Below are 21,613 nucleotides of genomic sequence, written 5' to 3'. Positions count from 1 at the left end.
TTGTACTATAGTACAGGGATATTTTAAAAAAATTGCCAAATTTGTACCATTTTATTTTTTGACATAACTAGTTACTATGACACTATAAGATGATGATAACACAATATATGGCAATATTATCGCATTAATATTGAAATATTATATTGGGTGATATTTATAAAAAAGAAAATATTAATTTTAAAGTATTCCTAATCATGAGGTATATATTAATATAGGTTTTAATATGAACGACAATATATGGATATTATATAATTATTTTTAATATTATATTTGAAAATTATATGAAAATTAATAAAAATATAGCATAATCAATAGTCATAATTCATACAGTATTCAAATTATTTAAATTATATGCAAATTATATAATTTATAATGCAAATTACATAATTTATATTACATAAACTATTTTCAAACTACCTAAATTATATAACTTATTTATTAAAATCATTTACTTCATATACAAATCTATTTTAAAATTACCTCAATTATATGCATTTTTTTTGGAAAAAAAATATAAAATATTTTATTCGCTACTTACAGTTTATAGACAATTATTCATTAGTCAATTTTATTTTCTTTATTTCTTATATAATTAATTATCTATATAACTTATTCCTATGTAGTTGCATATTGTTTAATATTTGCTTTTAAAATCACAATTAACTGATCATTTACATTTATCAAAAATAAAATATTTGGTATTTCATTTTTGTATAGGTAAACTACCATTCCATGGCGGAACTCTTTTTGCAACAAACTCCCACCTTCTGTCAAACTTTCACCCACTTTTGATTCATTTAAAATTAAACTAAACTCATTTACTGTATTTCAGGAAAAAATGCACCTTTAATCATCTTTTTAGAAATGGATTTTTAATGATTTCATACACAGTACCTCTAAAATGGGTAAAAATAGAGATTATGTAGTTATTGTATGTTCAATTACAACATTGACTTCTTACTTTGCGCTAAAATCTCTTGCTTGGCAATCTGTGATAGATGGACTTCATCCGGTCCATCAGCAATCCTCAATGATCGAGCGATGGCGTAGAAGCCGGCAAGTGGCGTATCACTTGAAACGCCGGCTCCCCCATGCACTTGAATTGCTTCGTCTATCACGGACACGGCCATGCGTGGTACTACTACTTTTATCATAGCAACCTGTATTAAACAAGCATCAAATCATTGAAATTTGTACAGTAAATTGAACGAAGAAACAAACTACATGATTCAACCATTTATTGGTTTGATAGCGTTAACTACAGCATGTTGCAGGTTTGCAGGGTTTAGAAATAAGTTAAAAAAAAGTAGTTATTTTATTATAAATTGAAATTTGAACTGAGTTGTACACTACATGATTCAATAACTTTTATAGAGTTAACTACAGCATGTTAGAGTTTTGTCGGGTTTAGAAATAAGTAAAAAATAAGTGAACAACAAATATTATTTAAAAATGTATTTACATACAATGTGAGTTGTAGACTACACTGCTCACTTATGTTGGTTCGATGGAGTTTGCTAAGTTTTTAACAATTGTTTGTTAAGCAATACACAGATTGGTTAATAACGTGTAGTAGTTTTTAGGCTTGGCATATTAGCTTTTGCTTAAGTGAAGATAATTAAGCAGTGCTTAAGTAAAAATCTGAAGCCTTTTATAAAAATAAAACTATTTATCGTAAGGAATGAACATTGTCATCTTAACAAAAAAAAATTGTCAAAAATATATCAAAATTTTGATGACTATATATGAAGACATTTTTGCTAAGCGAAATTGATAATCTGGCCCAAGGGAACAGTGAACAAGGTCATGAGTATGGTTTCTTATACTGTACCTGTTGTCTTGCGGCTTTCACCCCCCTAACATCAATGGTATGTGCCGCTTTAAGAACCAATAGTCGGGCTTGATCAATAGATATACGACACTCAGCTATTTTGTGCTGTATTACACCCTGTCAAATATTTAATAATTTGATTTATTTTGCTATTTAAAAAAAAACATTAATAAAAGTATAATAGCTCTCCTAGCAATTATGGGAAGGCAGAGAGTAAACAAATTATTACCGTATATCCTCGGGTACAATCCCACTTCTGGTCTAATCCCACCCCCTACTTTATGTATGATTTCACAAACAGGCATATCCCTGGGTATAGTCACAGTATTGACTTTTGGTCTGGTTGAAAACCTCTCTCATAGCCAGTTCAGATGAGTTTTTACAAGAAATGCTTACCAATCATTTTCCCTCGTGTTCTCCCACCCCACAATTTGCGTTCTAGGAATTATGGGATTATACTAGAGGATATATGGAATATTATATAAATTGAAATTTCTTATTTTTCATTGTATCGATAATTTGTCTTATTGTTATAAACAATAAAAGGCAATATTATAATTTCAATTATAATTAATTATAATCACTAAATTTACTATAAATGTTTCTTGCAAAAAAGTTGTCTCTTTCTTACCATTTCAATCAGCCTTTTTTTAAACGCCTTTCTCTGAAAAGCTCTGTCGCAAAGAAGCCCAAGTGACCTCTCGGCTAGGCCTATCAGTCTCATACAATGGTGTATACGACCAGGGCCTAGCCTTCCTTGAGCTATCTCAAAACCACGTCCTTCACCTGAACAAATGAAACAATTGAAAGGGGTAAGTCACATTACAAATTGAGTTTAGCATTATAATACATACGTGATTGATTGAAATTGAAATTTATATTTATACTGGGTAACCTCTTCAGTCAAAGACTGGTCTCCCAGAGGGCCCAGTTGGTGATCAGTGGCTGTGATGTACTAATACACCGGGGTAACCCCCTACTCATCTCGAAAGATGTACTAGGTTCTTTAAAGTGCACACGAGCTAGATGTGTACACTGGACCTACGGTTTATAGTCCTTATCCGAGAAGACTCGTTCTACCACCAGAACCATGGAGTGAGTGAGCCTCGAACCCCTGCGGATGTTATGGCTACGTAATTACGGTTCCACTGTCTTAACCGCTCGGCCACTCACTCACAATAAAAGAAGAGAAAATTTACCAAGAATGAGATTGGAAGCTGGTACACGAACATTTTCAAATTTCAATTCCAGATGGCCGTGAGGAGGATCTAATGAAAAAAATAAAAAATAAAAAAAGTAGGTAAGAAATATGTAAATAAGAAAAAGAAAGAAAAGACAAAATGATTAAGTATAAAGTAGTAAATAAACAAGAAAGAAGTAATATCAAACGTGTTATAACCTACCTTCTGAACCATAGACAGACAAAGGTCGAATCTTAGTGATTCCTGGGGTTTCCATGGGAACAATAATCATACTGTGACTAGAATGCCTGTAACAAATTAAAAATGAGGTAGTTAGTGATGCTATCACAATTCTGATATGCTTATATATGCTTGTTAAATTATGCAAATTAAGTATACCTGCTTTTCATATCACCTGCTCTAGTCATTAGTATAATCAGCTTACACCTGGGGTCACCAGCACCTTATATGGACAAAAACAATAGGGCATTGTGTTAACTATGTGTTTTAATAACAATTTACAGGCACAGAAGAAATTCTGGTTCTGCTCAGACGCCAGACAACAATACAGTGATTCAACATTTCAGTGTGAAACCATATTTACACTAGAACTCCCGCTTGATGAAACCGACGATGACATCACTGGTTCTGGAACCACACGCGTGCATATTTCAAGTCTTGATATATTGTTTCTACTATTTGTATTTATAACTTTACAATATAAATAATATACAAAACTATACATAAAATATAAAATTTAAATTTTGTATCATTTGTTTGTTTTTTTTCAAACTGGTTGGTGACATACTGACAATAAAATAAATTAAGGAATGATAAAAATGAGGAAATCTGTGAGAATAAAAAAAACCCAACTGATATTTGACCCAGAATCTTCTGCTTGATATGCAGATGTCCTAATCAGTAAACCATTGGAGATGGTATTGTTAAAATTTGATTGGATAGCGACTCTTTAATGGCCCCAGAATGGTACGGCGACACAGCACTAGTCCTCAATTGTAGGCAAGGGTCTCTGTAGATAGGTCCCTATCTTATAGTACACTCACGGCGTGGTACGTGGATATTTATTATCAAATAGAAGCATAGTTGTCATACCACTACTCCACCATTTGCGTCCATTGATCACGTACTCCTCACCAACTCTCTTCATAGTACATTCCATATTGGTGGCATCGCTTGAAGCAACCTGTGGTTCTACAATAATAAAAACACCATCATATTTTAAAATATGATACAATTTTCAACAGAAAATGGGAATTCAGTATAACCCCTATTAAGGGGACACCTTTGGGGACCAGAAAAGTGTCCTATTAATAAGGGTGTCTCTTGAATAGGGATTTGCTGTAGTGTCAAAACATATACTTGCCCTTGTTTGTTTTCGGATAATAGGGGTAGCACAAAAGAGAGTTCTATTGTATTTTTGGTAATCTTACTGGTTTTTATTCACAAATTTAGGAGTAATGTATTTAGACAACAGTTAGGGGAAAAATGACAAACTGCTGCACTGTGGTCATGTTACAAGTGTTGTCAAAACAATATAGATCATCTGATAAAACTCCTAGAAGTAGGAAACCTGGAATAGTAAAACACATGAATATCTCAACAGCAGGTTTAAATTCCAAACTATACGTCACATTGTTTGGTGGTCACATAAATAGTTTTCAAATAATGAGCTTTAGCATACCTGTCATGCCAAAACAAGATCGTATTTTTGCATTTAGTAATGGTTCAAGCCATGTTTTCTTTTGTTCCTCATTTCCATACATATGAAGCACCTCCATGTTTCCTGTATCTGTAAAATTTAAATAATATTGTGTTTTTAGCAAAAAAATAAATTTGTTATAATTTGTTTGTTACATACAGATTTCTCATACTGCATGCATCCATTATATTGTATCAAAATGGCAATTGTACTGGAATTGTTTATATGAAATTTGAAAATTATCTGCCACCTTGGATACAATTTAGCAGCCAAAATGGGGGGGAGGGACTACTGTAAGCGAGTATCAAAATGACTGGGATTGTCTGGGTATTAAACTATTGGAGTATGGTGGAGATAAGTACCCGCTCGGGGATGCTTCTTTTTCCTAATTAATTATAATAGAAAAAGAGTGGACAAGTTACAGTTTCTTATTTGCATGGCAACAACAACAAAATTTCTTAATGGCTATGTTTTTTAAAAGTACAGGTGAATAAAACAAGTTTATAATATTACCTGGAGCACTGCAGTTGAACACCTCTGATGCTATAGGTGATCGGCCCATCTCCTCTGCCATGTAGGCATACTCTAGTACGCTAATACCACTCACACCTGGCAGGAACAAGTTCCACAAACCAGCCTTTCTAGCCTTGGCCTACCCAACAAAATAATTCTGTTAGAAATTTAAATGCAAATGCATAATTTACATATATTTTACCTCATCTAAATGTTGCATTGTAATTCAATTTTGACCAAAAATTAGGTCGAAAACAAAAATCACCCCATAATTTGAAGATATGACAGGAACACCATGTCTGGAAGTCAATGGGGTTTTGGTTAAATTTAACTATCTACTTTTTTTTAAAGTTATAAAATCATTATTATTTTAGCTTGTTTTTTTTTATGCGGAAGTGAATAAAAGTACTTATTTGATTTTATTCATCTTTATTTTTCATGTTTTGGGGAACAATATATCTTTACTAAACTAAAAATGTCTTTCAATATTACATAATTAAAATACAATATAATTTTTAAAAACCTTAAGTTGTTCCATAACAGGAATAACTGTCCATGGTGTGGCAGACTCCTTAAGTTGCTGATAATATATCTGAAATACGAAATCAATTGCACAAGCCTGAGTAACCAGGATGTTTTGGAAGGCACTTTAATTTGTAATGATAACAAAATCAGAAACAAATGTTGAATAAATTTCTATGACATGTACACTTTAGATTCCGATATGGTATCTGTATACTAATATCTGATGTTCGCAAGTATAACAATGAACTATGCTTGCAACAGCGCCCTCTATTTCACATCATTTTAATGTGATAAACAGGCAAATGTTTTGCAAACTATCATTTAATAAGAACAATGACTCAACACTCTTTGCATCATTTTCTCTACAGTGATAAGAATTGTTCATGGTGTATATTTTGTTCATATTATTTCAGTTTAAAATGTTTCTCACCTGTTCCGCTGGGTAGACATGTTGGTTTATAAATTCTTTGACTTCTTCTAGAATCTTCCTTCCTTTAGCAGACATTGGTTGAGTTTGTAGGATTGGCAAATCGCTATAATTATCCATTTCATAGCTATAAATTGAACATAAAATTTAATTTCAATTTAAACTAATGTTCTGGTTAGATTAATTCTAATTAACCAAAAAATAATTTATAAATTAAAACTTTATTTTATCTGAGAATATCGGTTCTACAACAAAATAAAATTATGAGCTCATGGCATGACATGGTACTCTAATATAAATTGCAAAATTATTTGACTATTTTTAGAATGGAGAATTGAATGATGTTCATAATTCTATTTTCACAAAACCGTTGCCAATCATCAACAGTATAACTATACTGCATTTATTGCTTTTATTTTTGCATTATTAAACATATCAAACACATACAAAGTGTCTCGTATAGAGAAATAAAACTATTCATTTTGAATTGTTCATGCTAATAGCTAAATACTATAATGCAATGTTTTAATAAAGTTTGTGCCCTAAAGGCATTTACACTTGTGATAGGAAGGAGAATTTACACAAATTTGTATATTCTGTCAGAAAGTGCAAATAGTCATATTACACTTTGATATAAAGCGTCTAGAACATTCCTTACCTTCGTACTAAGTCCATAGCAGTGTTAGCAAGATTTGTAACACTATCCTGGAGATTAGATGCAAGATCAGAACTAGCATTCCCCAGCACTCTTCTTGCATATACACCCTATAACAAATACATACAACTTAAAGGTAAGTCTTGTCCACACTGGCATACTATTGATTAAAATCTCCTGAGAAATGTTTTCAACAGTTTTCTGGTGTAAACTGGGTTTTAGACATACAATTCTTTGCTCTCCAGAGCCTGAAATTTTATATTAGTTTTCGTAACAGTAGCAATTTCAACTTTTGAAAATAATAAACGTACCCGACTAATTGACATTGATTTAAAGAATGCAAGAACTTGGTAGAAATACCAGTTTGGTATTGGATGCGGAATCATGCGGAACTTGCAGTACAGCTTCACGTAGTTCTCATGTGAATGGATACCAGCAATGCTTGACAAATCACTAACCGTACCTATCAACGAGAACACACATGCATTCATGTACCTTAACATTGCACAGCAAAAAGAAAAATGTCAAACAAAAAAAAAACTCAATTTTGGTCTTGATTTCCCAGAGATTTAGGAAAAAAATTTACACCATTTCACCTAAACAATATAAAATTGAACATCGCACTATAAATTCCAACAACTCTGATATTTCCTTTAAATAATAATTTCACGATTGAATACATAATTTAAATAGCTCGATCTAATTGGTTAAACATTTCTATCAAAAGAGATACAAAAGTGAATACAGTACATACTATTTTGGTCATAGATTGTAAGAGGCATGTTCTTAGGCCAAATGTAAGGCAGGCAGTTATAGGCAATATCAGCAAATGGATTCCCTAGCGTTGACAACTCCCAGTCCAGTACCGCAATGACACTGGGCTAGCAAGAATATAAAAGAAAGAAACCAATGATTAAACTGTAGCTGTGTGCACAATGGGGCCATTTCCAAGATACAAAATGTAGTATCTTTATTACTCAGTGCTCTGCCAATTTAGAAAGCAAGAAACAAATCCTTGGTGTTGTATCTCATTTAAATACAAAAAAAGTCAAATATATAATTGTTTTTTATCAATCCCGTTGTATACTCTATACTCTGATCCGTCTTGTTAACATTGGTAGGTCTAGGTCTACCAATACAAGAAATAAGTGTCCATTACCATTTTTAATTCTGGTTATGATTTATTTCGGTAAATCTTGCAGGCAAAACCGGAATTAGTATAGTAAAAGATTTTTCAAATGTGAAACTAATTGAAACAGACTGTTGCACCTTGAGATTAAAACGGCCGAATTGTTTAAAAACATGATGAAAAAAATTCTTAGCCTTACTATACGTTCGTGAAAGACTAAGTTATCAAGTCTGAAGTCTCCATGTACAATGCAGGCGTTCTTGGCATCTTTTGGTATGTTATCCGGAAGCCACTTCAGAAGGTCATTAGCACTAGCGACCACAGGAAGGGAGGCCATCTTTGTTGCTCCTTCATACTGTCTTGACCAAGTGGAAACCTGACAAATAAAAATTACTTACTTTAAAATAATTAATCTCTCTTATAATACAAGCTAATTGATGCATAGAGCTCTCTAATTTCCAAATAATCACAGATGTTCCCCAATATTTCAAGTGATCTTCCATCTCTCACTAAAAAGGTGTAATTTCTCCCGATTGTTTTGGATATGGAAAAAAAAACCCACTTCATTAAGGCTCTATTATCAGTAGCGTAATGGCTATGGGCTAAACCTAGGGGCCTCAGCCCTCTGCATTACGACACTGACATATCTATTAATATCTTAAAAATGTTTAGACCACACTTCATAAAGTCTCCCATTACTACTACTTGACCAATTGAATCAAAGTTTTTAGTAGGTGAACTAAAAATAGTAGATATGTTCCTCCCCATTCAATGAGATGAATGAGCATTCACAGAAGTCTGTTACGGTTGGTTGCACAGAGTGTTTGTTTGTACCTGTCTTTTACAGTAATCTGTTTGCTTTCCATAATTTTGTAGGTCAAGACTTCTCCAAAATACATCATGTAGTCGAGCGAGTGTCATAGCCATTGCTGTGTAGATCTTAGTTCTTTCCCGGGGCTCAATTCCAGGTAGACTCGGGTCACGGAATATTCTTCCCTGTAGGAACAAATGGTAAAGTTACATTCTTCTGTACTGTATAAATACTACTGTATAGTATAAAACCCTGTTTACACTATCAAACTAGTTTGACTAAACAAATTGTGATATTCCCCAATATTGTAGTGATGTGCCCAAATATGGTAGTTATGTGCCTAAATATGGTAGTGATGTGCCCAAATATGGTAGTGATATGACATGTTCATATATGGGCACATCACATTTGTTGTCACATTATTAACATAGATTGACCCGACCTAATTAGGTCGAAGGCCATCACATAGATGGAAAGCTCCCTAATAATATACTTACAGCAACATGTTCCATCACATAAAATTCAGTACCAATGATTTTAGCATCTGCACAGTAACAATACTGCTTTGGTACTGGGAATCCAATATTGTACAGCACCTTTTGAATATGGTATTCCCGATCAATCTAATAAAAAGATAAAGAAAGGTATCATAACAAAAACGTGACTTGTATACTTATTTGTTTGCCCTTTTAATATGTATGATAAGGCTACTGAAATCGCCTCAGACTAAAGGCATGAATATTCATGAGTTATTATAACAGGGTTATTATTTTCTATCAATACCTGATGTGCTCCCTTTAAAAGCTGTCCTGGTGGCTTCTTTCGCATCACAAACTTCTGTCCGTTTTTCTCTAGAAGGAATGTTGGATTGGATTGACCCATTCTACAAATTTAATATTAAGTGATAATTTAATGAAAAGGTCAAAGGCCAATGGGTGTATGCCACAAAGGCCTAATTAATTATACTTCCATGTCTGCCTACTGTTAGATTTTTTTCACAGACAAACATTTGTTGCTATAACAACATGGGCAATAATAATGGTGGAAAAATATACATAATAATAATTCATATTTTAATTCAGTATATTATGTGATATATATAATACCTGTATTGATGTATCTTTAGTTGACTTGCGGTTTTTGGAAAATCATTAACATTCTGAATAAGATACTGATGGAGCGCCGCTTCATCAAATCTGTGCTCTTCACGCACCTGTGACAGGTCCATTTTCAATTAATTCTGTTCAGGCTGTACCATTAAGATTTAATTTGGATGAAATATAAATGCTCTCTTTTCGGAATATGGTTTGTCAAAATGAAATACTTCCTTAGCATAGCTAGCCTAGGCCTGGATGGAGGCTAGTGTACTAAATCAATATGCATGTCGTCATAATAAAGCTAGGACTCTAGGATAGAGGCCTAGGTCTACTACTACTTTCTAAACTAGCTAGCTAAGGGCCTAGCCTGTCTACTATAGCCTACTTACTACTCTACTACTAGAGGTCTTAAAGTATAAAGTAGGCCTAGCCTAGGCCTATCTGCTGCTACTACTACTACTACTACTACTACTAGTAGCTACTACCTAGCTAGGCCTTAAAGTAGGCCCGGCCCGGCCGGGCCTAATGCTGGACCTACTAGCTAAGTGCTAACCGCTAACTTAAACTAGCCTAGCCTACTACTAGAGGTCCAGCTGAGTTAAATATCATGACAAATTATAAAACATAATGCTAAGTAATTCAATAATACAGAAATTCTTACTTTTCGTTTCAACATACAACATGCAGTGCACGAAGTTTACATGTATGTAGACTTCGATCACACATGGGGGCGTATTGCGCGATTAGATAATAAACTACTCAAGCATGACATGACAATTTCACTCCACTGACCTGGATATGTAAGATTGGGTTCACACACACGCGCGCCCCGGGATTAATTAATATCATGTACGAAATCACCATTAATCTTGTAACTGTGGCAGTTATTCATAAAAAGCAACACATATAGTTCAGAATGTGTTTTGACTTGGTAAATAAATCTATTATAATGAGCTATAATTCATATCTTAAAAATCCAGGTCAGTTAAGATTTATGACTTCAATCACAAAATACTATCCGCAGTAAAACTTCCCTCTACCATTTGAGGAATAATTTATATTTATTCGACTAAATTTAAAGGTAGTTTACGTAGAGAAAATTAAGATATAAGACCTATAAAATTGGAATAACAAATAAAAAAGAGGGCGTGCCAGTGATTGGCTGAATAGGGGGGGGGGGTTTCCCATACAATGACGTGTTCCTTTCCAATTGGCTGCCATGACCTGTGAGTAACCTTTCGTTTTGTTTAGTTCATGCTTGAATGAAAATCTTGTGGTGGATGTAGAAGTAACACTCCTGCTGATACGGGTTTGTTTAGCTAGGTAAAAATTAGTATTTTGTATAACAAATGGATACAAAAACCAGGTTATTGTAGTGTTAGAAACATGTTAATATATTATTACGGTTTAAATTGGAAGGCCTGGCGAGACGTCACACGAACAGAGAGTTTTAAGCTGCGCTTAAATATGGTCCTGGACGTAGGTAGGTCTATCTATGGCCAAACCACTTACACGAAGGCCAAACGGTAAAGGCTGCTAGAAAGCATACGGTAATAATGTAAGCCTATTAAAGTGCAAAGACATAGCTCTAAAAGCAAATGGCAATAATATTGGAAAATAACGGCACAAAATCACAGATTAGGATGAGGTTAATTGGTTTTCTACCATCTCATCGCTAGGTCCTCCTTGACGTACGTTGGCCATCTGTAAAAAAGGAGAATGTGAACACATTTCCTGGAAATTGATATCAAACCAATCCCCCTTTTCTTTTGTGTCTAGGATGGAGCAAATAATAGGGTTCTTCTGTAAATTAGCTTTCTTATCAGCAGTTGGTATAGCAACAACTTCTGGATTGGACATTCCAGAAGGGTTTGAATATGATAAGAAAGGTTATGTGGCATACTGCCCATGTATGGGTAAGTACAGTTACCATAGATGTTAAATAAAGCGTGGTTCCCACTAGCGACGCAACGCAAGGACGTAACGCAACGCAAATGAATTGACCAATCACAAGCGATGGCTTATTCGCTTGTGATTGCTAACTGTCTATAACTTCGCTGGTCATTGGTTAAAACGCTTGCGTTGCGTTTACGTCCTTGCGTTACGTTCTAGTGGGAACCAAGCTTACATGCATGTACTGTATTGATATACACCTATACTATTGTATCTTATAAGATAAGATACCTTTATTTCGTCCACAAAACAAGTGGAAATAATGATGCTTGTCTCAAAGAATAAATATCAAAACAATTCTATCCTAAAACTGTTGACCAATGCTATTTGTGTGTGAATTTCCTGGTCACTTTTGGTCTTTTCTGAACAACTATTACAATGAATGAGAAATGTTATTTCTGCTAATTAATAATGAAAATGATAATAAATAATTTATTTTTTCAATAGGTCGATTCGGGAACCAGGCTGATCATTTTCTAGGAGCATTAGCTTTTGCTAAGGGTTTAGATAGAACATTAATTCTACCACCCTGGGTGGAGTATGAATATATGAAACCCAGTTCAGTAAGTTATTAACAAATTAAACTCTCTTAGAATAAAAACACAAGCAACAATTCAACCATAAATCATTTCAAATCGGTAAATCCTGAAGTCTAAATAAAATTCATTTCTAGAACCTGTATTAAAGGGACATCCTCAGGCCCAATCAAAGTATCCCCGTAATAGGGGTTGGTTTTCTTGTTATTCAAACTTAAAATCTCCCTACATTTGTTTTACGAGGAATTGCATTTAATACGGGTGTCCCAAAAGCGGGATTATACCCAAATGGATAACTGCAGCAGAGACACTGTTATTTAATAATTTTTACATTTGCATTTTGTTCCCGTAGAGCCAGATTCCCTTTGATAAATATTTTCAAGTTGAGCCACTAAAAAAATTTCATAGAGTAATCACTATGGAAAAATTTATGAAAGAAATTGCTCCAGTTATATGGCCCCCTGGAGAACGTACAGGTAAGTCATTAATATAGTAATGCATTATTAAACATTAGTGTATGTGGAAACATTAACTTTAATAAAGGTCATGAGGTCACTATTGTGACTAGTACAATAGTAGACAAGCAACAACATAGGTACGTCGCAATCAAAGGCGACATTTTTGACGATCCATTATGACTGGTCAAATTACTTTCAGCCCATTGACATCCTTACATTGCATTCAAGTAGAAATCAAGCTTTAGCAATACATATTTAATAAAATTAAAAAAAAAACACAAATATCAAGCCTGTAGCCAGAAATGTGGAGGTTCTTTTCACCCAAAATGGGGCAAAGTGCCAGGCTATGCAGGCACCTAGTCCTGTAGCTAACCTCTAATTTGAAATGTATACTTCAGGGAAACCCTACCAATCCCCCCAGGCTACAGGCATGAATATATGTGGTAAGGAAATTCTGATTGACATGCCTAAGACCAGGAATAGGTTTTTGAATGGCAAGTTCATTAGTAAGCATATATAAGTTAAATAAGGTTTATGTGTCAAGGTAATTATTGGCCTGGATTGGCAGTAACATTTTTAAGTGTTAAAAAATAAATTTCCGATAGTTTACAATAAGATCTTATCTCGCTACCCAATTACATGAAATGTTGTAGATAGATTAGAGAAGGTTCATGGAGAGTTGTCTTGTTCACAAAAGAATTATACAAATTAAAGGCCTATCCAGGAAATTGTTTTAAATTTAAGAGTATGAATGGGGTCAGACCGCAGGAACATCAAGGTCAAAATGCAGTGAAGATACCAAAGTATCCTATCTGAATATGGCATTTAAAAATATCAGTAATAGGCCTATATAACTGTGGAGGATTCTTCATGATAGTAGTGGCATAACGTATAGGGCAAAAGGCCCCTGGTTTAGACACTGTGTAGTTGCATTGGACTGCCCGTTACTCATGCTGGGGTCCTTGACCTGCAGGGCCCCTGACCTCTGGGGCCCCTGGGTTTTGCCAGTGAGTGCTCATAGCCCTTACACCACACTGCATGATATATCAAAGTTTATCACAGAAATATTACAATTTTAAATGTAATTAATTTTACGAACAGCAAAGATGAGGGAATCTATGGGAATAATTAAGCTTCCTGAACCATGATTCAAACCAGACAGCTTCTGCTGATGTCCTAACCATAAAGCTCTGTGTACACTATCAAACTGGTTTGACAAATCAAGTGTGATGTGCCCAAATATGGTAGTGATATGCCCAGCTACAGTAGTGATATGATATCATTATGTCGGTATATGAGCACATCACATTTTTTTTCCGCATAAAACTTAATAGTGCAGACAGAGCTTTAGACCACTGGTCCTTTCATGGTATTGTCAACAATAGATATCGACACCCTTGGCGTAGTAAGGTGGAACAACACTCGTACTCAGTTGGAGACACGAGCAACAAGTTGATATGCCCTCATCTTGTAGTACATTCATTCACAATACATTTAAATATATATCAATGCAATTATACATTACATAATGTTTTGGAATATTTCAGGTATTTGTTACGTATTTCGAGATAATGGAAAATGTCCAATGAAGGAAGGGAATCCATTTGGACCGTTCTGGGACAACTTCAAAATCGAATTTGACAACCATCGGTCCTACCAACCTCTCTCTTATTCAACACAGTATTCAAATATAAAAGAAAAATGGCACGAAGTGTAAGTGCTTTTACCTATCAATTAGGTAATAGGTTCAAACTCCAGTCAAAGTAGAATTTATGATGCACATATCTAGTGTTACGTTGATTGAATGTGAACTGTAACACATTATATAGTCAGAGACCATGAAGGATAACGTGAGGTCTGTGACGTATTACAGAATATTTCTCTGCTTTAGGATCACCTTTGAGTTATTTTTAGAAAGGGAACACATTACTAGTTAGCTAATGTTCATCAATAATTTAAAACCATTCAAGTATTATATAAAAGTCACCATCAATAGGGTTCATCATCGTTGGACATAGCGCGCTCTACTATTTTGTGCCATTTATTTCTTTCGTTGGCCAGGTGTGCCAGTGTAATCTAATAAATACAGTATATGATATATTGAATTTCAATGCGTGATGTGAAATACAAATTAAATTAGGCCTAAACAAATTATGTTTCTCACAGCATCAATTCAAAACGGGGTCAGGCGGAGATGTATATGACAAAGCATGTCCCAGGAGTCTGAATTGGAGAGTGGGATTATACAATGGAATTGATCAAAGTCATGTGTCCATCAATTAGGGGGTGGAATTAAACTTGACCATGGATTATATATTCATATATGTTTGATGATGATTTTGTGTTTTTGACAAGTATGAATTCTTGCCAAAAAAGTACGGGCCAAAATTACTCATGCGTGTCAATTGAACCAACAAAGACGTTCGTATTTATTAACATGATTTCCTTTATGCAATTACAGGTTTCCCGTCTCTACGTACCCAGTGCTAGCTTTCTCCGGGGCACCCGCCGCATTTCCCGTTAATGCAGAAAATCGTAAACTGCACATTTTTCTACAATGGTCTAACTTCATCAACAGCGAAGCCGAAGACTTCATAGCAAAAGAACTTTCTGACGGTCCGTTCGTTGGGGTTCATCTGAGACGAGGATCCGACTTTGTAAGAACTTTTGCACTACATAATGCCACAGAGCACCTGCACATGCTTTTATGCAAACAAGCGCTGTGATAGCTTCTACAATGAAGCAACATACTAAAATAGGGTAATCACAGAACAAACCATGGAACCAATGGCAAATTGATGTGAAATAAAGTAATTATTTATACCTAACATATGCAAATTATTTGTTTTCAGAAAAAAGCTTGTGAACACGCAACGAGCGGTCAACAGTTTTTTGCGTCGCCGCAGTGTCTCGGTAGCAACAACGAACACGGCAAAATGTCTTATGAACTATGTTACCCTGACCGACAAATGATTGCTAAACAATTGAAGACAATTATTAAAAAGATCAAAGCTACCGCGGTGTACGTAGCGACTGATCATAATCCTTCGTTAAAAGAATTGAAAACAGACCTGAAGGGTACCAAGGTATGGCTACAATATTTAAAACTTTTTGGAAGTATGAGACCACTGGGCTATTAGCATTATTTAAAGAGAGTCAAATGGTCGAGTGGTTAAGGCAGGGGGCGCCATTTACCATACATAAAGTGCCAACAATATCGGCATGAATTCCTGCCTAACGACATCATATTTACTTACCTTAAACAATCGGTTCTCCTGTGTTTAAAAAAAAAAAATATTTGCTTTTTTTGCACAGGTAAAAATCATTCAACGGACACCGAGTGAACCACACGTTGATTTGGCAATTCTGGGCAGGTCGGACCACTACATTGGAAACTGTGTTTCTTCATTCTCTGCATTTGCCAAACGGGAAAGAGATGCTGCAAATAAGCCATCTTCATTTTGGTATTTTGATATGAAAAAACCCAAAAATATAGATAGTAACAAAACTGAACTGTGATGTTACTTTACCAGGATTATTATTCCGTGTAAAGCTCTGTCTACACTATCAAATTTTATGTGGCAAAAAAATTTGTATTATTAAAAGTGATGTGCCCATAGCACTACCATATTTTGGTATAGCACTGCCATATTTTTGGGCACATCACAATTATTTGTCAAAACTAGTTTGATAGTGTGGACAGAGTGTAATAGTTCACAAAAATTAAAGGATATTAAATATACAGCCTAACCCTACAAACAAATGTAATACTGAACATTTAGATTGCACAATTTTTTGGGGAGGTGGTGGGTGCATCTTCTTTTATTTTAGTTGTTAGGAAAGCATTGTTGGTACAGATGAAACCAGACCGCTGCAGGGACCGAGGGGAAAGTGATGTGATGTTTAAAAAAACAACACTGGAAAATGTGTACCAGGGAAGAGTAATTACTCTTTCCTTGTTTCACTACTATCTTTCAAATGCAGTGGATGTAGCCAATGAAATTATGTCAGTCAAATATTTAAATAAACTAACAATAATTATGCTTATAGTTATATGACATCAAAACGAGACAAAATAGTACACATAATGAATAAATTATATAATACTTTTAATGACTTTCTATTATATTATAAATTATTTTAGGCAGTAGCACATCCAAAGCCTAATGAGGTGGAATACACCCATGAATTAACGCTCACCCTATCCATAATTACCATTGTATGGATACGCTCTTGCTAGGTACCATAAATATGATGAATAAATCGCAAGTTTTTCCTTTTTCTAAATTAGTCCACCATAGCAATGTTTTGTGAAATTTTGAATGTATTTTATACACCATTTGTTTTATGCTATTTATACACTTAAGAATATCAATTTATTTTTGTCTATCAATATGTTTTTCCAAATAAAATAATGTTTGGTTTATTTTCTTGCTTATTTTAAATTTATTATGGCTCTCCCCTCTTACCCCACTCCTTCAATGACAACATCACACATTTCCCCATCAATTCTATTTATTTTTTAGTTACACCAACCTAAAGGATGATTACATAATTTAAAATATACGAGTCAGATTATTTTAGCAGCTGCAGTTCCGAAAACGTTGTTAGCGGGACAAAATTGCACAGATAAATTGTCACTAGAGAGAGAGAGTAATTGAACAAATTCAAATATAACTATTGACAGAATTTGTTATTTTCACACAAAATAAAAATGTGATAAATAACATATAAACAAACTCTGCTCTGTCTGAATAACCAACAAGTTTGAATAAATGTCCACCGAAGTATGACTGAATCCTCATGCACCTAATTTGAATATGTGGAGTTCTGTACTCATTTGCATATTGTAATCACTTTTGTATATAGTTTTGTTCTTTTCTTACAAGAAAATATTGAATATTTAAAATCTGTTAATATTAATAAGGACAGTCTACGTCACCCATTTCTACGTAAACCATTTTAGTTTGTGTATAGCTGTCAATAGCGCTTCTTCCTAGTTCCCGACCTAGACCAGATTGTTTGTATCCTCCGAACGGCATCTCTATCGGGTACAGGTTGTAGTTGTTGATAAAACACGTTCCTGACTGTATGTTTGCCACAACACGGTGACCACGGGTCAAGTCGCTGAAAGTAAAACATAAAACATGGAAGCCAAAATGTTGTAAGGAAGCATTTGTGGCTTGTCAAAGCGATGGAAAGCTACCACAGCACTGTGCTGTTTCTGAGCATGTGTAATGAACACTATAATTTGATTTAATAATAGCAATCTGTTTGGGTATTTTTAAAAACACCCTGCAACCACACACCTATTGAGTCCAACAGACTTCTGCACATGCTCAAAGTTTCCAGGTATGTGCATCATATCCACTTAAAAAACGTGTAGTTTTGTGAAATGAAAACGAAATGTTTCTATGTAAAAATTGACTTTTTTTCAAGAGTATTTAAAATTGACCGTGCATTAGTGCAAGGATGATGTTACGCATAGCACCTAGAGGTCATAACAATAGCCGATACAAGCACATCTAACACAAAGGGTTTAACTTGTACAACGTTGGCCCTTAATTAGGAGCGGCCAATGGTGGCCCTTAATTGGAAGAGGCCCTATACACCTATAAATACCTTGTAAAAACTCCTCCAGCCAAACCAAACTTTGTATCGTTAGCACGTCGTACTACCTCGTCTTCGGTGTCAAACGTTAACACTGCCATCGCAGCTCCGAAGATTTCTTCCTTGACTACCGTCATGTCATCTGTGCAATTATCCATTATACACGGACTCAGGAAGTAGCCGTTGGAAAGAGAGGTATCGGTTGGAATTATCCTTTCACCTCCGCACAAGATCTTGGCACCCTGTTAGTAAAACAAGTTTTTTTTCAATACAATCATTTATTTTATCTCTCTCTCTCTCTTTCTCAGTGCCATATCATGAGACTTTGGCGATCATGTTGTGCCACAATTCTCTGTCTATTGCCATGTTCAGCAACTCCACTTCTTTGGTATTCTCGCCTCTATTCCGAATCCATTCAGCTATGCTGGCCAACCAAGTGACTCTTTTCCTCCCCCTGCTCCTTCTTCCTTCTATTTTCCCCGTTAATGCCAAGTTCTTCAGACCTTCCTTCCTCAACACATGTCCCATGAATCTCATCTGTCTAATCCTAATATCCTTCAGTAGTTTCCTGCACACTCCAGCTCTTATCAATACATCTTCATTACTAACTCTATCTGTCCATGGAATTCTCATCATTCTCCTTAGAAACCACATCTCACAGCTTTCCAATCTTTTTCTGAGGTCAGTTGTGATTGACCAGGCTTCACTTCCATACATCAGCACAGGATAGATGTAGCAGTTTAATACATGCAACCTGGTTTCCATACTCATCGCACAGTTCTTCAAGATATTCTCTATTTCTCCAAATGCGGATTTCGCAAGGACTATCCTTCTCTTTATCTCCGTTATTTTATCTACCATATTTATTTGAATAAATGCCCTGCTTAACAGCATTTTGAATAAAGGCCCGGAGCCTTTATTTATTTCCTCGAATAAACACCCCGCCACCTGCATATATACACAATATTTTATTACAACACATTTCTACTTGTAGTAAAAATTCATTGATTGACATGACCTAAAATTTCTAGGGGCATTTATTTGATTACATATATTACACACAAAAAAAAATCACTCCCTTCCCCCCTCCCACTCATAAAACTCCCTGAACAATAAATTGTAATTATTTGAATAAATACGGTCTTATTTACATCCTGTCAATCAGCAAATTTATAATTCTTTGCCCTTGATTGCCCTTGCTCTCTGATTGGTTGACATCACAATTTGCCAATCAACAGGTGTAAGTTCTCTTGTTTGGTTTTAGTAAATCGTCAGTCACTCACAATCCACACTGACAGAATGCATGTAGACTAAAAATAATATATAACTATAAATAAAATACAACACAGTGTTAATAATTACCTGCTGTTTGGCGCCCTCTATATACCTCATGACTTTTTCCATATGCTGTTTATTAATCATTGCTCCAACCATTGTGTCCTCATGCATGGGATTACCAATCTTCATCTGTTTTGTTTTCGCTAATAATTTTTCTACAAATTTATCTTTAATGCTCCGTTCTACAAACACTCTGGTTCCGTTTGAGCATACCTTGGGGAAATAAAAGGTTATAGTTGGTTACAATCATGGATTAAAATGAAACTATAAATGGCCTGTAAAATTCATTACTTGCATCATGAAATTTGTTTTTTTCATATAACTTTTGCCTACATCACACCATAAAGGTCAATTTACACAGATGAGAGGTAATGGTAATAAAATATAGAATCTATGTTATTCCTTATGACCATTTACACACGTGGGACAAGCTACGCGGTTTTCAACTTACCGTTACCGCTCGCCTGCATTGGCATTTACGCACAATTTTGAAATGATATATTTTTTTTCTTTATATACAGCTGAGATCCAGCTGAGAATTGACAATTAGGCAATTTTCCCCCCAAATTTTTAACTTAAAAAAATTTAAACCTGTGCAAGAATACTGATACTATGAGTGGTGTGGGACCAGCTTCCCAGACCGTTGGCAGATGCTGCAGTCCTATAAAGCCCATCAGCCTTCATTAGAAAAGTTCATATTCATTTTGATTCGCTGTAACTGTATTTTGTCTTTATGTCTTTTATGTGTAAACTGACTTTGGGGTTGGGTCAACCGGCTCAGCTACAGTGATTAAGTTCACTTAGGTTGACCCTGGTCTCCCCAATTTCATTTATTTTTTTTTGTATATACTTAAATAGACCAAATAAATAATGAAATGAAATGAAAATGAAAGAATCGGCACTTCTTAAGCGATGAAATGTAGAAGAACACCCGGGTAGCTTACTACTCTTCCGAAAGATTCGTACATGGGACCTTCAAATTCAAGTTATTTGAGAAGACTTTTTAGACCACCAGCATGGCCAACTGTGCCGATCTTATGGCTGTGGTAAGCAGCACCCTGCCTTAACGCTCGGCCACTCGACATAGAAACATACACTTCACATAATTTTACATGATTATCAGATGTACGTAATGTGTTGCAATGCTCATTCCTAGCTGCTGTTCTGCAAAACAAGGGGTGTTATTATGCAGATGGATATTAATAAACAAAAAAAAACTAAAATTTATAACGTGCAGTTGATCATCTACCATTAGCGACAGAAACTGGTGCTAAGCTATCAATCATTAAAATAATACCAAACAAAATTAACTTTATTTACTGACAATTCCTCATCAAAAACCTTTTTGTGTTCGACATAAATTGATTCAAAATTGATTGCGTCAATTAAGCGCCAATATAAGAACATACCGGCTCGTCAAAAATATTGAAAAGAATTTATGCTTTTTATTGTATGATAGTAACCGATTATTATTAAAAATAAATAATGTACTGCATTTGCTCTCAGGCACTATGGATTTTAGATGAAAGAATATCAATATGACCAATGAATAATAAACTTTCACAAAAACAATCATCATTTTTTATCCAAAGTATTTTGCATACTTTATTTCAAACACAGAATTCTATAAATATTTTACGGTAACAGTTTCGAATCCAAGACAGAATTAAAAAATATATATAGTATAATTCCTGCTTTGGCAGATGCCATATTCAGGGGTCAACACTCTTATTAAGGGAACACTTTCCAATGAAAAGAAAAATGACACAATGGCCAACAACTAGTCATGTGACAACAAATAGTCATGTGACAACCAATAGTCATATGAC

General features: G+C 34.7%; 3 protein-coding genes across 4 annotated transcripts in view; 1 reads left to right on the top strand and 2 right to left on the bottom strand.

Moving 5' to 3' along the window:
* Positions 1–455: 455 nt before the first annotated feature.
* Positions 456–10,621, bottom strand: LOC140046434 (acyl-CoA dehydrogenase family member 11-like). Its single transcript, XM_072091078.1, has 20 exons — positions 10,551–10,621; positions 9,899–10,041; positions 9,576–9,675; positions 9,290–9,415; positions 8,816–8,977; positions 8,181–8,357; positions 7,607–7,733; positions 7,164–7,315; positions 6,856–6,962; positions 6,201–6,324; positions 5,769–5,837; positions 5,246–5,384; positions 4,715–4,822; positions 4,126–4,224; positions 3,412–3,475; positions 3,235–3,320; positions 3,031–3,099; positions 2,463–2,617; positions 1,832–1,948; positions 456–1,160 (listed from the first exon to the last, which is right to left on the bottom strand). Exons 2-20 carry the CDS (start codon positions 10,018–10,020, stop codon positions 942–944), a joined length of 2,322 nt encoding a protein of 773 aa, XP_071947179.1. The 5' UTR covers positions 10,021–10,041; positions 10,551–10,621; the 3' UTR covers positions 456–941.
* Positions 10,622–11,127: 506 nt separating this feature from the next.
* Positions 11,128–16,960, top strand: LOC140047373 (GDP-fucose protein O-fucosyltransferase 1-like). The gene is made up of 8 exons (XM_072092362.1): positions 11,128–11,212; positions 11,669–11,805; positions 12,290–12,405; positions 12,731–12,854; positions 14,384–14,549; positions 15,298–15,493; positions 15,689–15,922; positions 16,152–16,960. The coding sequence occupies exons 2-8, from the start codon at positions 11,670–11,672 to the stop codon at positions 16,353–16,355; spliced, it is 1,176 nt and encodes a 391-aa protein (XP_071948463.1). The 5' UTR covers positions 11,128–11,212; position 11,669; the 3' UTR covers positions 16,356–16,960.
* Positions 16,961–17,184: 224 nt separating this feature from the next.
* LOC140047371 (4-trimethylaminobutyraldehyde dehydrogenase A-like) overlaps positions 17,185–21,613 on the bottom strand; it is a 35,066-nt gene continuing 30,637 nt past the window's right edge. For both annotated transcript variants that reach the window (XM_072092360.1, XM_072092359.1), the window contains exons 7-9: positions 19,809–19,997; positions 18,459–18,688; positions 17,185–17,963 (exon numbers count right to left, since the gene is read on the bottom strand). In XM_072092360.1, coding sequence (XP_071948461.1) covers positions 17,756–17,963; positions 18,459–18,688; positions 19,809–19,997 — 627 coding nt within the window. In that variant the 3' untranslated portion in view covers positions 17,185–17,755. The remainder of the gene's footprint in view (positions 17,964–18,458; positions 18,689–19,808; positions 19,998–21,613) is intronic.

The sequence above is a fragment of the Antedon mediterranea genome, chromosome 4 (assembly GCF_964355755.1).
Source record: "Antedon mediterranea chromosome 4, ecAntMedi1.1, whole genome shotgun sequence".
NCBI lineage: Eukaryota > Metazoa > Echinodermata > Crinoidea > Comatulida > Antedonidae > Antedon > Antedon mediterranea.
The sequence above is the reverse complement of the archived record's forward strand: the minus strand, read 5'-3'. Positions and strand labels throughout refer to the sequence as shown.

Excerpts from the sequence above, each read along its gene's own strand:
- LOC140046434 (XM_072091078.1), bottom strand. The coding sequence starts at position 10,020 with ATGGACCTGTCACAGGTGCGTGAAGAGCACAGATTTGATGAAGCGGCG. Across the intron at positions 4,823-5,245 it reads GTTCAACTGCAGTGCTCCAG|ATACAGGAAACATGGAGGTG; the intron begins GTAATATTATAA and ends TAAATTTTACAG. Across the intron at positions 4,225-4,714 it reads ATCTTGTTTTGGCATGACAG|AACCACAGGTTGCTTCAAGC; the intron begins GTATGCTAAAGC and ends TTATTATTGTAG.
- LOC140047373 (XM_072092362.1), top strand. The coding sequence starts at position 11,670 with ATGGAGCAAATAATAGGGTTCTTCTGTAAATTAGCTTTCTTATCAGCA. Across the intron at positions 11,806-12,289 it reads GGCATACTGCCCATGTATGG|GTCGATTCGGGAACCAGGCT; the intron begins GTAAGTACAGTT and ends TTTTTTCAATAG. Across the intron at positions 12,406-12,730 it reads AATATATGAAACCCAGTTCA|AGCCAGATTCCCTTTGATAA; the intron begins GTAAGTTATTAA and ends TTGTTCCCGTAG.